This window comes from Gallus gallus, chromosome 4, assembly GCF_016699485.2.
Source record: "Gallus gallus isolate bGalGal1 chromosome 4, bGalGal1.mat.broiler.GRCg7b, whole genome shotgun sequence".
NCBI classification, from domain to species: domain Eukaryota; kingdom Metazoa; phylum Chordata; class Aves; order Galliformes; family Phasianidae; genus Gallus; species Gallus gallus.
The window spans coordinates 90,829,985-90,846,471 of NC_052535.1; the positions used below are offsets into that span (position 1 = coordinate 90,829,985).

Consider the following 16,487-nt stretch of genomic DNA (forward strand, 5'->3'; position numbering starts at 1 on the left):
TGAACTCTCTTCATATAAAAAATCCTTGCTAAACCTCTCCCCAGCAAAAGGAAGCCTTCTGGGCATTGCTAGCAGCAGTTCCCAGAACATCTTGCACCACCAAATGCAACACACTCCTTTTTTTCCACACGCCCCTCATTTCTCTCATCAGCGTCAGATTCACTCCAGTTCAATACACCCATCAGGACAGCCCTTCCGTTCTGCTGAGGTAGGAACCCACTGCTGGGATGTCCCCCACTCCCGTTCCCAGCTATGTCCAGCACTTGTGGGGAGAGGAAGAGCAACTGACATCACCTACCCAGACTTCTTGCAGGGCCTTCCATACGCTCTCACGTCACAGGTAGAAGCTGCAGAGCTCTCGTGGCACAAAGCTCACAGAAGGCTGGAGAAATCAAGGTTGCCTCTAAGGTGCTGCAAGTACTCGAGGTGAGGACTCACCAGTGCTGAGTACAGGAGGATGATCACTTCCCTGCTCCTGCTAGCTCCAGCCCTTTGCATTGCACTTCCAGTCTAAACCGTCCCTTCTGCGCTACTGCTCGGATCCTCACTTGGGGCTGGAGCTCAAGAGGTCAACACAACGGAAATAGCACAGCGTGCAACTGGAAGACGTGTCTCAAAGCCCACAAGAGTCAACTCTCTCACCTTGGGCACAGCTCACCAAAGAGGCCAAAGAGGTTCCTGTCCCTACGCCTCATCCCTTTACCCCAACTTCCCTTGCCTCATCCCCTACCCCTATTCCTCCGTGATGCCCACAGGCTTCAAGTCAGCTCTCAGAGCCATAGGACTCCTTGCACATGACTCCATCACAAAGGATGGCACACTTGTTCCATACACTCAAACGGACCAAGCAGTGGCATCACACTCACTTGAAACACACACACAGAAGCAGCCAAACCCTGAGCACGCACATCCCCTCCTGCACTACTGGAGCCCACCGCTCACCTTCACACCTCCGTGCATTTCTGCTGTTTTACACTGATGCAGCCCCACTACAGCTCCATGCGTGTCACACAAGGCCTGCAGGACCTCTTGCTCCGCAAACCCCATCTGCAGGCATTGCTTCATGAGCTTCACCACCTGCCCTCCTGAGCAAAAACAAACACTGAGAACAAGAGCAAAGCGCACTGGATTCCACCTGGCCTGCTCCCCAAGCCTCAGTCCTGCCACACATACCCTGCTAAGCAGACTCATCCCTAGTGCCTGGCTGGACATCAGCACGGGCATCATCCTTCAAACGCCCCAGCCCAGCAAGCAAGGGATCAAAGCGTTGCGACAGCTGAAACCAAAATGCTCTGGGACATTCCCATTAGCACTGACCGTGAACAAATCTACCACCGAGCAACAGGATGTGGGACAAACAGCAGAAAACAACCAACCTGCAGAACTAACTCCTGTCGCGTTGGTCCAGATGTTTGTATGCTCCCTTCCATGGCCCAGGCCAAGCTTGCTGAGCTGCTCCTCCTTTGTGCATGGGAACAACGGTGCAGATGGGATGCGCTGCCTATGCACAGCATGCCTTTTACTCGCTTTTCCTCTCTCCATCTTCCATTACCAAACAGCACCTCAAATCTCTCCTTGCTAAAAAAATCACTTGGGTAAAAAAAGAACTGGCAACCTTGCTCTTAAAATTACCTTCTTTATACAACTTGATGCTTTAAAGCAGAAGCTCCCCTAGGAAGGACTTACCTTAGACAAGCTCCATCTGTGGGGAAAACTTATTCCTCTGTGTCTGAAGACTTGGCACGCATTTTCAGCTGCAATAGTCAGCCCAGATCTCAGCACAGCTTTACCAACCACAGAAAGCCAGTTCATGGCCGCCATGATTTTCTCTCTTCTGAAACAGTCTACTGCTGCAAGAAGCAACGGTTACAATCACAGAATCACAGAACTGGAGGGGCTGGAAGAGATCCCTAGAGATCATCGAGTCCAACTCCCCCCCCTGCTCAACAGGCTCCGTACAGCAGGCTGCACAGGTGGGCATCCAGCTGGGTCTGGAGTATCTCCAGGGAAGGAGAATCCACAGCCTCGCTGGGCAGCCTGTTCCAGTGCTCCGTCACCTCACTGTGAACAAGTTCCTTCCCACGTCGGTGCAGAACTTCCTGTACTCCAGTTTAGGGCCATTCCCCCCCTCTCCTGACCCCACAGACCACTGAAAAAAAGGTTGCCCATGTCCTTTTGACTCCCACGCCCTCCTTAGCCCCGGTTCTGGGGGGCTGCAGGGAGTCCGGGGGGCACCGGGAGCAGCGCTGGAGGGGTTAGGGGCGGGGGGGGGCACGGCCTGCATGCTGGCAGCAGCACTGTGGCGCTGGGGGACCCAAGGCCTCGATCCGTCCCAAACCCACGGCCCATCCCACAGCCCTCATCCCAGTCCCACAGCCCACAGCCCAACCCCACGGGGGTTCCACGGGGGAGGGGAGGGGAGGGGAGGGCAGGGTGCTTGGGGCCGTGCAGGGCGCCTCTCCCTCTCCCGGTCCCGTTCTCCCGCACACCTCCGGCGGAGCTGTCCTCAGAACTCGCTCCCGTTGAGCCGCGGCTTCCCGCCCGGTGCTGCCCGGACAGCTCCGGTTGCCGCCGCGCTCGCCTGCCGGGCGGCCCGGGCTGCCGGACCGCTGCTCTGTGAGGAGAGCCGCGCCTGCAACAGCCGATTCCCAACCGCCGCTCCCGCACACAGCGGCTCAGCCAATGGGAGCCGGCGGAGCTGCCGCTGAGCAATGAGAGGCCGGGGGAGGGGCAGCGCTGCCGCTGACCAATGACACGTCGGGGGAGGAGCAGATGCTGCTCACGGGGAGCTCCTCCTGCCCCAGCTGGATGGTGATGCTGACAGCAGGGCTGGAGATGCTCTGCAGGACCGGCTCGTAGCTGGCAGCCACGAATGGACACGGCGGGAGGAGAGAGCTGGCGGGAGCAGCGAGGCATCCAAGAGCATCCAAAAGCCCTCAAAAGCATCCATACACAATGGGAGCAGAGCTCTCGTTGCACGCATCCCACGGCCAGACAAAATGGGAACAAACCCGGAGCTCTGCTGCATGCAGAGCCCACAGCCATAGCCTTGCAAGCTGAGGTGCCTTGCTGTTTCTTGCATCCATCCCAATCCCTGTGAATGAAGACTCGGAATGCAGTCAAGGCGTTGATCCAGCACCAGCGTGCTTTTATTCACTAAAAGCCAGGAGGGCGTGACAGGTCCGGTGGACACATGGCACTCATCCTCTCTCGTTAAGGAGAGAGGGGCTCAGAGCTCGTGCTGCTGCCCGGTGCCTGGGACTGGAGCTCCGATTCTAAGTCCCCCTCCACAAGGCTCGGCTCCTCCTCGCTGACGCTGACCTGATCCTGCATGGAGGTACTGCTGTTGGGGTGCACGGGCTGTGCTTGGGTGGGGCTGCACTGCAATGACGCCGGGTCACAATCCAGGCTGGTGACTGTTATTTCTGGCAGGATCAGGTCAGTGTCTTCAGCAGAGCTGGGAGAAATGAGAGCTTGAACTTGGATGAGCTCCTTCTGCCCATCGCTGTTGTCATCAAGGCAGTCACTGGAACTGCAGCGATTTGTGCTTCCTAGGAGCTCTCCATTGATGGAAGCACACAGTGCATCATCGCAACTTGCTGGGGCTCTTCTGGGTTGACAAGGGCTCGATTCACCTAGGAAGGAGTAGACACGCAGGGATTAGTGGCAAACTTTCACAAGCTGAATGATGAGAGTGGTTCTTGAGATTTGGTTATGTAGTGGCAGCAGGACAAAGCAAATAGGCTTCTAGCATCAGTAGTACCACTGTCTTGAAAGTAACTGTTGTGCTTTTGTTGCTTGTCTTTCTCTTTTGTTTGGACTCCAAAGCCCTTGAAGAAAACCTTTACCCTGTTGCAGTGTTGCATAGTTTAAGTGTGTGCCTGCTGATACAAAGGCAACACTGAGCCACAAAAGTACTCTTCTGTCCATAATAAGTGACAGAAGGAATCATTCTGAGACATATTGCAGTGGTGCCCATCTCCTGTCTTTCAAAAACTACTCGGGGAAAGACACGAGAGGGGTGTGCTCCGGCAGGTCCAGATCTTGACTTCACCAGAGACTCAGTTGGGAAAGAAAGACAGGGCTGAACTGAACATGTTAGGCATGGGCTTGAACGCTAGAAGGAGGTACAGCCTACTGAAAGCATGAATTCTGTGGCGCTGACAAGCAGTGTTTTAAAAGCTGGATGTGCACCCTTACCTGCCAGGACCACCACCTCTGTTTCTGAGGGCTCCCTGGCATGGTGCTGCAGTTGGCGTTTGGCCACAGAGGATGGTTCTCTAAGGCTGAAGCAGGAACACCAACAGCCAGCTGCTGATTCCTTCATCTTGCTGGGTGGACTTGGTCTGGGGAGAGAAAACAGTGACTGGCGTGAGTCGTGCATGGTGCCGGGTGAGGGAAGAGCTGCCCTGAGCTCTTGCCAACACTTGCTTGTTCCTAGCACTGCCTGGCTTCTGCTGAACACAACTTAGAAACTCGCTCCGTTTCACACAGTTGAGGATGGTTCCATTCCTAGAGCTCAGCCCTGGAGTCTTGCTGGCTACATTCCCCTCAACCATGTCAAGCAAGATGCAGAGCATGTGAGCAAAAGCTGCACAGCTGTCCAGGACAGCAGCGAAGGGATGGCTTTGATTGAGCTGGCAGGCGTAACTGCTTTCTGAGGAACCGTGCAGCCATAGAGGAAATTCAGAAGCATCTCTTACTCTGGTATTAACAGCTCATCGGCGTCACCTCACTGCCATGTTTAGCCTCTAGTGCCAGCAAGTCTGACCTACAGCTCTGCTTAGAGGAGAACTGGAATTGGTTTCAGGCACGCGTCCCGGAAAGCTGGAAAACCCCAACGTTTCCAGGTACAGTCAGCACAGGCCAGGATAGAGGTCCGTGTGCCTTGATCCATCTCGTGACTGCCTGCTCAGCGAGGAAGGAACGGTCCGTTTTGGTGGCTAAACTGAGCCCGTCGGGCAACTGTGTGCGAGTTGAATCTCAGAGTGCAAAGGGAGCGGAGATTGAGTACAACACCACACGCACCATTAACGTCACGTAGCTTCTGCAAGTTTGTGCACTAGCAGTAGTGGTGAAAAACCCACAAAAGCCCACCCAACCACGTCTGATAGGAAGGTGCTGGAAAAGAAAGTCCTCTTTACCTTTCAGACGGAAAGTCGATGACTGTGTGGAATTTACCCCCTGCAGCTGCGGGGCCTTCTTCCACTTCGATGTCCCTGCTGTGCGTCAGTGTGGGAGAGCTGCTGTGGCCTCGCCTCTGTGCCTGTGCCTCCTCCACAGTGAGCAGCCTGGTGTCGGGAGAAGACACCTCCGCAGACTTGGGCCCTGATGGAGAACTGTGCCCTGGAAGGGAAGACCACAGCTAAGAGGGAGGATCAGAAAGCAGCAGCACAGCCATCACAGTTCTGGGGGAGGTGCTGCCCGCTTCTCAGCCTTGCTTATCCGAGCCACTGAAAGAAGAGGAGGTCCAAAGAACCGTGTGGTCAGAGGTACGTTTATGGCAAAGGACACGGTCATCATTCACAGCAGCTCACTGTAGCGAAACAGGCAAACAAAATCCCGAGAAGAGGGGGGCAGGGAACTCAGAAAGCTTTGCTGCCACGCTTTCATCAAGCTTCACCTGCGTGCAAAACATCATCATGGCAGGGATGGTTTTCTCCTTGTCAAGTTTGGGCTTGGACACTCTCAGCATCCAGCCACAGGATGCCATATTCTAATCTACGCCCACAAGTCTGCAGGCCCCTCGATAGTGAAAGCGTATTTCAGCCATCCTGGAGAAGGCCTGCATTTGATCAAGGTGTCTGATCAAGACAAAGCTAATGCAGGAAGACGCTCACCTGCTCCATCTCCGATGCCTGATGTGGAGCAGAAGAGGACGTCTGTGTGGCTGATGATGAACTCTACCACATCCGACTGCCTCTGCATTTCCATGCAGGCAGCTCGTCCACTGGCGCAGGCAGACTCGTTCTGCTGGGATCTGTAGAAAAGGCAGATTGGAGGAGTCATTGATCCCAGATCATTTCCCCACATCTGGATTTGGCCAGCCACAAGCTGTCCAATTGGGCTCTGGAGACTTCCGCAGTGGGCAATCAGTGATGCCACTGAAGAAATTCTCCTGGAGGATCAAGGACACACCAGCCCCATTTGACAAAAACAAGAGAGCAGAAATTGTCCTCCTCTAGAAACTGTGCCCGTGGGGAGAACAGATCTAAGCCTTGTGCTGAAACGGAAAAAGAAGTTTACCTGAAGAGGTTGGGAGCCCACACAATCGCTAAGTTCTTAGCGGGCATCTTTGTGGCAGAGCAGCTCCCAGCGAGACAAGCCAAGTGTCTCATCAGGTACGCCAGTGTCCTGGAAAGCAAGAGGCAAACCTTCAGCACCACTGAGCACGCCGTCCTGCAATTCACAAAACAAACCTCAAGACACGCCAGTTCTTGTTCTTGCTACTGTCACGGAATAGGAAGCAGATCAAGCTTTCCCAGGTGCCACGCTGCAGCACCAAGCCCCAGCACAGCACAGACGCAGCCATCAGCTGCACCAGCCGTGCCCCCGTGCCCAGGAACTGACCCAATCCATCAACCCCACGGAGCCAGCAACCACTTCAACACACACACAGGCATCACGCTGCGAGCGTGAGACAAAGCCTGCCATCGCATCATCGCCCTCTGAAATGCAGCAGGGCTGAGCTCACCAGACTGAGGGCAGCGGTTTTCTGACCTGTAGTGAGGCGCGGGCAGCTGCTGGATGACGTCCTGCATTCTGAGCAACCGCTCCTCATCTGTAGCGGCACAAACAGCATCCTGGAAGAAAGCAGAGAGGGATTTAGACACAGATCAGTAGAGATACCTGCCGCAGGCTCGGCAACTTTGAAGACAGAACGCTGTTGCTCAGCACCGAGGTGGATTTTATGCCTTCCAACAGGCAGAAAACCTGGGGAACACAGCGGCACTCAGCTGGTGCCATTGAGGCCAAGCAGTCCAAGCACTGGGCCGCTTTACAGCCTGACTGATTGTGCACCTCAGCTCCTCGCAGTGGGCATTCATCTCCCAGGAACCTGTGCTATTAATCCCATTCCCGTTCCAGAAATAGTTGGGGAATAGCAAAAGAACGGGAATTCTCGCAAGCTTTGTGAATACAGAAATGACCACCTCCAGAAATGAGCACCAAAAGTGCTGGCATCAGTATGCTGCAGGATGTGGCAGAGACATGCGAGTCTACCTCATGGGGCTAACAGAAAATCAGAAAAAAAGACCATGAGGTGCGCAGGTGTGTGTGTATGTGACAGGCCATGCCAAGAGGCCCAGGGAAGAGGGACATGAAAGCCATTGCCTTGTGCTTACCGAGAACTTGCCATACAGCTGCTCGGTCAGCAGAGGGGTCGGGAGCTCCCTGAAGTACATCTTGCACAGGGAGCTCACGCTGTGAACGTCACGGACGGTTAGCTCCGGAATCTGCTCAGACTCAAATTCATGGCTGGAGAAAAGGACACAAAAACGGGCTTTGAGAAAGAGGAAGACAAGTCCAAAGCAATACACGATACAGTCGAGAAAAGGAAGGGGTTCCTGCTTCACAGGAGAAAAGAAACGCTCTGACAACTGGCTGCCTACTCCACAATCACATGCCAGGAGCCCAGAGCAGCAAGGAGGAGTGTGGGCTGCTCCAAAGGGCTCTGCCAACAAGAGGAAACAGGAATGAGAGCTGACACCGCAGTCCCCCACAGCCTTCCAATGCTCTCAAGGACTGAAGGAGAACTTCCTGCCCCAGCAAGTCTACTCAACGCCCCGTGTTCCTATCAAACAGACACAAGCCTGGCGCACCACCGCTGAGCGCACGCTGCCGGCACACAGCTGCCCCACAGCACAGGCCTCGGAACGCCCGCAGCATGGCACATGCCCCTACTGACAGCTGTGTCAGTCGCAGCACTCTTACCGTAGCTTCTGGATCCTGGACGCCACGCCGGACAGGCGGTAGATCCCCTGCACCACGCCGTGCTGCTCAATGAACTCAGCGCAGCTCTGCAGGACCTGGGGGACTACGGAACAAGTGCCAGCGGTTAGCTGAGCTCCTGATTCAAGTCCTGCTTCAGCCGCTGCTCCTGTCACATCCCATCCACTAAGCCCAGCCACGCTACTGCAAGCCTCCTCCTTAGAGGAGAAAGAAAGCCGGCACAGACGTCTCTGACAGGCAGGAGCCGGGGAGGAAACTGGACACAGACGTGCTCTTGGCTTTCCACAAATGCCAGGACCTGCCAATCAGCCTGCAGAAAGTAATTCTGGGGAAGCCAGAGACACTGCAAGTCCCGTCACAGCTCCCACCGCAATGGAGGCGTGAAATCTCACGTCCAGAGAGCTAGGAAACTGACGCAGTACACTCTCTTGGGCCAAAAGGCTGCCTTTGTTTTCAGGCTAGCGTGGGATTGGCTTACACCTTTTGCTTTAAGCAAATACAAGTGGGCTGGTCTCCTACGAGCATTAGCCTCAGCTTACCTTTCAGCCATCAACTCCCACCTCACCTTTCTCCACCGCTATCAACCTGCCCCTTGCCAGAGATGATCTCCCTTTCATCTTTACATGCCCAACAGAGGAAGCTCTCAGGAACGGGCTGTTCCTTACCATCACGGCCAGCGTGGAGAAGATGCTCTCCCAGGTCACAGCCAAACACCCCTTCCTTCTCCTTCTCCATCTCCCGCTGCTTCGGTTTCTTTGGGCGGGCCTTCGCAAAGGAACGAAGGAAGCTGACGAGCTTGCCACGCTTCTTTGGCACTGCACAACACAAGGAAGAAACCAGTTCATTTCACGCTGGGCTCAGCGGGACCAGGCCGAGCGTCACACATTCCACAGAGCACGTAAAAGCGGGAAGAACATTGCCAACAAGTACATACAACAACGGATTTTCCCCGTCCCTGGAGGAGTCCAAGGCCACGTTGGATGGGGCCCTGGGCAGCCTGGTCTAGTCTGGCATTCAAAGTGGAGGTTGGCAGCCCAGCCTGAGGCACGGGGGTTGGAGCTTGATGATCCTTGAGGTCCCTTCCATCCCAAGCCATTCTACGAGGATCCTATCATTTGCCCAAGCCCTCATTCTCACTGCCTACAAAACAGCAGCCATATGCCCCGTGGGATGCATGAAGGATCATCAACACAGAGGATAACGTGGGATGGATAAAGGAGCTATTCAACACGGAACACACCCAGAAAAAGACTCCCTTTGACTTCCCCGTGCCATCAAATGTAACATCCGTACCTGGCTTTGGTGCTGAATCAATGAGGGCCTCAGGAATTTTCCCGTTAATGAGCTCCACGCACTCTCCAGGGAAAAATCCAACCTGGAACAAGAACAAGAGAGATGGAATACTGAATGCAGCACTTCTCAGGCCTCCACTGTTAACCCAAGAAAGAATGGCCTGCAGAAAAGTAACCCTCATTCAACATTAGCAGACAAAAGACCTACAAAACCAAGACTCGGTTCCAGAGAAGATGGCTCTGTCCTCCGTGCTTGTACAAAGGACAGACATGGTCAACTCCTGACTGTGCAGTGAGCAGGAGAGGCTCTTGCTTCTAAGTCAAATGAGGAGACGGTTTCCTACCCAAGCCCAGAGCCAAAGGGAAAGGCCGCTGACACTGACACAGGGAAACTGTTTACGTCCAGAAGCCACCCTGTGCAGGCCGAGCAGCTCTAAGCTGACCTTCCTGACTTGACTGCCGTTGCGCCCGCAGGTCTGAAGCTTGTGCCTACCTGAAAGCCACGCTTGCCTCTCCACCAGGGGCTCAGCTCCTTTGCTGGCATAGCAATAATGCACACCAGGTCTCCCACCTGCAAGACATTGCAACATCAATCCCAGCTTCAGCACAGCTGGGAGGAAAGCACAGCTGAAATGACGCCCTTCTTCTGCACTGCCAAATAGCGCACAGCTTGAGAGCAGTTGCACCAGGGCAGCTCTTCAGGCATTTCCCGTCGGAAAGCTGAACTGGGAGGTCCAAGAGTCACTGCCTTACACACCAGACAGAATACAGTGCAAGCATGCCAAATCAAACCGTCTTTTAGACATGGCTGAACTCCTCCCTGCATCCAACCCAGTGCAAGTCCTATCTGGACCTGCATCTTCTGGGCTTCGCCTCACAAGGCATTCTGAAGGTGTCTGAGAATATTCCTGATGCATTCACACGGTATACTCTTCTGGCCATGACAACAAGGAACGCCTTTAACTGCTTACCTCCAAGGAGAGCTCATCCGCTGCCTGGGCAACGTATCTCTTAATAACATGGCCAGCAGCAATAGCTGGAATATTAAGAGATGGCTCCTCATGCACCAGAAAGGGCTTCCCCTGGTTCTCCGGCTGAAACAGAGAGCACAGGCCACGGTGAGGAGCTGAGGACAAACAAGGAGGATTTCAGGGGGCCATCTAGATGCCACTAGCAAGGAAACGAAGCTTTTAAGGCAGCTCTTCAGTGACACCAAGAGAGCCGGAAGGATGCTCTCCCTCTCTTGAAAAGCAGGAGAGCACACCTGTGGCTCACACTGCTGGCTCAAGTCAGGGAACAAAGACCAATCACAGCTTCACACCGTACCTCCATCCATGCCAGGTCAGGCCCACAGCTGATCTCGCTGCTCGCGATGCCCATCACAGCAGGCGCGACAAGCTGCAACAGAAAAGAAACACATTTCCTGCGTTCACACAGCACTGGATTGAGAGTCTTCTTCAGAACTACTCTCAGTTGCCCACTGGCGGAGGCAGGTGTTCTAGAAACAACCACTCTGTGCAGTCTATTCAAACGGGACAGCCGTTTGAATACGCAGCGTTGGACCAAGTCGCTGTCCCTCTGATAGCAGGTGGGGACGCTGGCACAAAGCAGCAGATGCATTTGCCCACAGCACGCTGATAGTGCAGTAGCAGGCCAGGGAGAGGTGTCACGGCTAGGGCTGGAGCTGCTCCCCAGCCCCCGGCTCCCAGCAGCAGCCTCACCACCAGCGCCGGCCGCAGCCTTGCCCACGCATTTCCTCTGCCTGCATGCCCGCTGTGCTCCCTACAGCTGTCGGGCACACTCACACAGCCAAAGCATGCACGCTTGTGCCCCTGGCTCATGCTGTGCAGCTCTGCACAAACTGCGGCTAGGGCTCTTTGCCTGAGGGATTGCTTTCTTTCACGCTAGCTGGTCCCAGCACTACAGGCAGCATCCTGCCGAGGGCTGAGCTGGAGGGGAAGTGGAAAAAACCCACGCGGGACCAGTGCCGCATCCCAGCTGGACGAGGCTGTGTTACTACACACGGTGCGACTAAACACGGGCTGCTGAACCATGTGGCAATACAAAACACGGCACGTACCTGGCAAGAGATCAGAACAAGGTAGAAGATGATCCTCGAACCCGCAGCCGTTCCTTGTCACTTTGCTCTGATCTTCCGCGAGCAAAAGCTGCACCAAGGGAGCAGGCGGAGGGTGGGGAGGAAACAGAGAAAGAGCAGGTCAGTGAGCCTGCACAATTTAGCAAGGAAGGCGAGGGAAAAACCGTGGGACAAATGCCATCTTGATGGACGGCTTTGGAATGGATGGCCTGGGGGAAAACGGCGTCTGACGGTCCAGACTAAGCAATATGATCCTAGGAGCTCCGCCAGCCAGCACTTCAAGCCCTCGCTGCCCACCCATCTATCCCGCACCGGCTCAGCTTACCTACAAGACGCTGCGCAAGACGGGCTGAAGACGAACAGACTCACTCGATGCACAAGTGCAACAAGCCACGTACTCACGCCGAGCTCTAGCGCTCCAATGAAGGGACGCAGCACGCGCTGCTCCTCCCCTCATTCTAGCCGCTTGTGACATCACTAAGGGCCACCCGGCTGCTCCACCATGGATGGGCAAGGTGGGGAGGCAAGACCACGTCACAAGACCATAGGATTCCAAAAGGGCACCCCAGCGTTCGAGAAATTCGTTGGTGGTTGGAATTCTATCCCAGCACATCCTGGGGAAGCTGGCATGGGGTTGGCGTGACCAAAGTGCAGGACCCGGCGCTCGGTCCTGTTGAGCCTCTTGCTGGGCCTATGGCAAATCCACACTAGGGTCCTTTTTTGCATTCAAGGCCGGCTTAGAGCAGCCATCTCTTTCACCTGCATGGAAATAAAGGAAGAGAAACACAGAACTACTACCAGACTGCTCTGCCAATTTCTTTCCCGCGTGCATTTTTGCCTTTGCTCACCAACCAAGAGCCAGGCCTTGCCAACTTGGTTCTTCTGAGAACGCGGGAGAGACCAGACATCACACCAGAAGCATTCGTTTCAATTGCAGCTCCATGCAGAGAATGAAACGGACTAACATACGTGAATTAATTCATGCACAAGCTGAACAGTGAGTTTGTTCTTCATTAAAAAACACACAGAGATTCCTAATCCAAAAAGAGAACGGCAGGACATCATATCGGCCAAAGAGGTTCCGGTCCCTACGCCTCATCCCCTTACCCTAACTTCCCTTGCCTCATCCCCTACCCCTATTCCTCCGTGATGCCCACAGGCTTCAAGTCAGCTCTCAAATCCATAGGACTCCTTGCACATGACTCCATCACAAAGGATGGCACACTTGTTCCATACACTCAAACGGACCAAGCAGTGGCATCACACTCACTTAAAACACACACAGAAGCAGCCAAACCCTGAGCACGTACATCCCCTCCTGCACTACTGGAGCCCACCACTCACCTTCACACCTCCGTGCATTTCTGCTGTTTTACACTGATGCAGCCCTGCTACAGCTCCATGCGTGTCACACAAGGCCTTCAGGACCTCTTGTTTCGCAAACCCCATCTGCAGGCATTGCTTCATGAGCTTCACCACCTGCCCTCCTGAGCAAAAACAAACACTGAGAACAAGAGCAAAGCGCACTGGATTCCACCTGGCCTGCTCCCCAAGCCTCAGTCCTGCCACACATACCCTGCTATGCAGACTCATCCCCAAAGCCTGGCTGGATGTCAGCACACAAGAAGTTGATCTGATCTAGTTCCAAGTTGCTACCAAGCTTCCACCAGAAGCTCTTTGCAGGCAGCTCAGTCATTGTGTTTCACTTTCTCCTCACCACAATCCAGAGGTGTTTTCCACATCTGCCGGCAGGTGTTACCTTCAACCTTGTCATCGGACAGTGCTTCAACAGCACCAAGTTTGCTTCTGGGGCCCTCGTTCACCTCGCTGTGTTAACACTCAAATGTCGTTCTGATTAAACCACTTTCTTTCTTTCCTCCTTAGAACAGTTGTCAGTCTAGAAGATGCATGTCTGAAGTTGGGACACCCACAGACTGCAAAACAGTCTGCCACATGGAAACAAAGGTCTGTGCCAAGGAGCAAAGCTGCAAGCCACAAGAAAAATGTCACCTTGCAGCCCTTCTCTTTTAAAACAGAAGGGAACACCTCAGAAACACAGAGCATGCTTCCTCAGCTCAAAAGCTAGCACGTGAAGCTGACAGGAAAGGATTCTGAGCTGCCCTCGTTTACACTTCCCTCCACACTGCGGTCCATCGTGCAGAGCTGAGTAGGAACTTCCTGGCATTGGCAGGGCCCTTTCTTGCAGCACTCCTGATAGTTCAGATTAAAATTACAAAGAAATCCTAACAGAAGTTCTCTCTGAGAACTACACCTAACATTCTTCCTTCTGCAAGCAAACAAGCCCAACATGTGGTAATAATATTTCCTACATCAAAAAGAAACAAGGATGTCACAGCAGGACAGAGATACGTCATGGGCACGTTTATAGGCATTTGAGAACCTAGTCGTTCTTGCTACAGGACACCTGGCTTCTGTTAAAAGCTGAACAGTCCCAAGAACACCTGTTTCCATCAGCTGCCACCATCCAAAACAGCCAGACTTCCTGCTGTCACCTGGCCCAAACATTCCTTTTGCTCTACACTTTATTCTTGCAAGAGAGATTTCAGCTCGGCACATGCATCATTTTTCAAATGCCTCATCCCAGCAGCGAAGGATCAAAGTGCTGAGACAGCTGAAACAAAAAGGTTGTGCGAGTTTCCTGTTAGCACTGACCATGAACAAATCTACCACTGAGCAATGTGGTGAGCCCCCACTCACCTCAGAAGAGGTCAACCTGCAACCCCATCCTTCCGCCCATCCATGTGCACACACACGCACACATATGTATGCCACCCTGCCCCCTCTGCACACCCACATGCACACACCACCTCGCATGCCCTCATTTGTATTCACAGAGGTGTGCAAACCATCCCTTGGAACACGTACGTGCAAACACCTATCAAACAACATTCATTGTGTGCACGTGTATGCAACACAACTCCTTAGCACACACCTGTGCAAGCACACACTTGTGCCACCTTGTCCATGCACTCCCCTCGTGCTCGTAAACACTTGTGCACTCCCATACCTCTGCACACCACTGTGCACATACGTACGCATGTAACCCCATCCTTTCACTCCCAACGTTCACACACACACCAGTACCACAACGTCCCGGTGCGCACACACACATGCACATGCAAGTGCGACTCCAACCCTTTGCACGCACATACATGAGACTCCCAATCCTGACACACACACACCCACATGCATGCACACACCTGTGCATAGCAAGGACACACCGGTGCAACTCCACTGGTTTGTTCACTCGGGCAAACACATGTGTGCAACTCCATCCGTGCACTCCACATGTGCTCGCTCACTCCTGCGCAACCCCACCCCTTGTACACCCAGGTGCACACACAAATGTGCAACCCCATCCATGCACACATCCACACGCACACACACACTTGTGCAACCCCACCACTTTGTGCAGTCCTGTGCACACTCACGTGTGTTTTGTAGTGATTTCCCTATCAGTCCTCATGTGGTCTCTTAGTTAGGATGGGAGTGAAGGGGAGCTGTTTGCATTCCCTGCTGTCTGCTGCAGGGTTGTGCTGGCAGCAGTGCAGTTGCTTTGCTTTTCCTTTGGAGGGTGGGAAGGAGCTTTCAGTTAGAAGCACGTCCTGTGTCCAAGCATCCCGATGGCACGCACGGGGTCAGCAAGTCTGTCAGGAGTGGGTGAGGTTGCACACCGAGCTGCAGGAGAGGAAGGGGAAGAGGTCCCAGTGAGGCTCTGCACTATGCTCTGCCACACTGGGCAGCTTGTTCCTGGCTCAGCAGTAGGATCAGACAAGGAGCAGGGGAGAAGGAAATCAAGGATGGCAGGGCACCATCAAACACAGTCGGTGTGTCACTGTGCAGTCTCGCAGACCCAGAACTTCTCAGCTTGTTTCTGCTTTTGTAGCATTTGCATGCTGCAGGGTGAGCAAAAGTTTCCGCTGCTTCTTCTGATCCTTCTTCTGGAAGATCTGCCTACAGGTAAATGGCAGCTAAACTGCAGACCTAGCAGTACTGCCTGGCGTTGGTCAGGGTGAGCTCCTCCTGCTACAGTGTGATGCTGACAGAGCTGGAGATGCTCTGCAGGGCCAGCTTGTAGCTGGGAGCCAGAAATGGACACAGCGGGAGGATAGAGCTATCGGGGAGCAGCCGAGGCATCCAAGAGCATCCAAAAGCCCTCAAGAGCATCACAGAGCCACAACCAGGAAATTTGGCATGATCATGAGCAGCAGCCAGGATGCTAGAGATTATTTGCTACCATACAAAATGGGAGCAGAGCTCTCGCTGCAGGCATCCCACGGCCAGACAAAATGGGAACAAACCCGGAGCTCTGCTGCATGCAGAGCCCACAGCCATAGCCTTGCAAGCTGAGGTGCCTTGCTGTTTCTTGCATTCATTCCAAACCCTGTGAATCATAGAATCATAGACCCTCTAAGGTTGGAAAAGACCCACAGGATCATCCAGTCCAACCATTCGCCCAGCACCAATGATTCTCACTAAACCATGTCCCTCAACATAACATCCAAAAGCTCATTGAGCACCACCAGGGTCAGAGTCTTCAGCAGAGCTGGGAGAAATGAGAGCTTGAACTTGGATGAGCTCCTTCTGCCCATCGCTGTTGTCATCAAGGCAGTCACTGGAACTGCAGCGATTTGTGCTTCCTAGGAGCTCTCCATTGATGGAAGCACACAGTGCATCATCGCAACTTGCTGGGGCTCTTCTGGGTTGACAAGGGCTCGATTCACCTAGGAAGGAGTAGACACGCAGGGATTAGTGGCAAACTTTCACAAGCTGAATGATGAGAGTGGTTCTTGAGATTTGGTTATGTAGTGGCAGCAGGACAAAGCAAATAGGCTTCTAGCATCAGTAGTACCACTGTCTTGAAAGTAACTGTTGTGCTTTTGTTGCTTGTCTTTCTCTTTTGTTTGGACTCCAAAGCCCTTGAAGAAAACCTTTACCCTGTTGCAGTGTTGCATAGTTTAAGTGTGTGCCTGCTGATACAAAGGCAACACTGAGCCACAAAAGTACTCTTCTGTCCATAATAAGTGACAGAAGGAATCATTCTGAGACATATTGCAGTGGTGCCCATCTCCTGTCTTTCAAAAACTACTCGGGGAAAGACACGAGAGGGGTGTGCTCTGGCAGGT

At 53.7% G+C, this 16,487-nt stretch overlaps 2 protein-coding genes across 2 annotated transcripts; both read right to left on the reverse strand.

Moving 5' to 3' along the window:
- Positions 1-2,886: 2,886 nt before the first annotated feature.
- LOC121110622 (rho GTPase-activating protein 32-like) lies at positions 2,887-7,838 on the reverse strand. The gene is made up of 5 exons (XM_040699657.2): positions 6,247-7,838; positions 5,841-5,980; positions 5,145-5,346; positions 4,201-4,346; positions 2,887-3,635 (listed from the first exon to the last, which is right to left on the reverse strand). The coding sequence occupies exons 1-5, from the start codon at positions 6,336-6,338 to the stop codon at positions 3,214-3,216; spliced, it is 1,002 nt and encodes a 333-aa protein (XP_040555591.1). The 5' UTR covers positions 6,339-7,838; the 3' UTR covers positions 2,887-3,213.
- LOC121113243 (rho GTPase-activating protein 33-like) lies at positions 6,579-10,622 on the reverse strand. The gene is made up of 5 exons (XM_040700488.1): positions 10,569-10,622; positions 7,933-8,027; positions 7,344-7,476; positions 6,735-6,803; positions 6,579-6,602 (listed from the first exon to the last, which is right to left on the reverse strand). Exons 1-5 carry the CDS (start codon positions 10,620-10,622, stop codon positions 6,579-6,581), a joined length of 375 nt encoding a protein of 124 aa, XP_040556422.1.
- Positions 10,623-16,487: the final 5,865 nt, after the last annotated feature.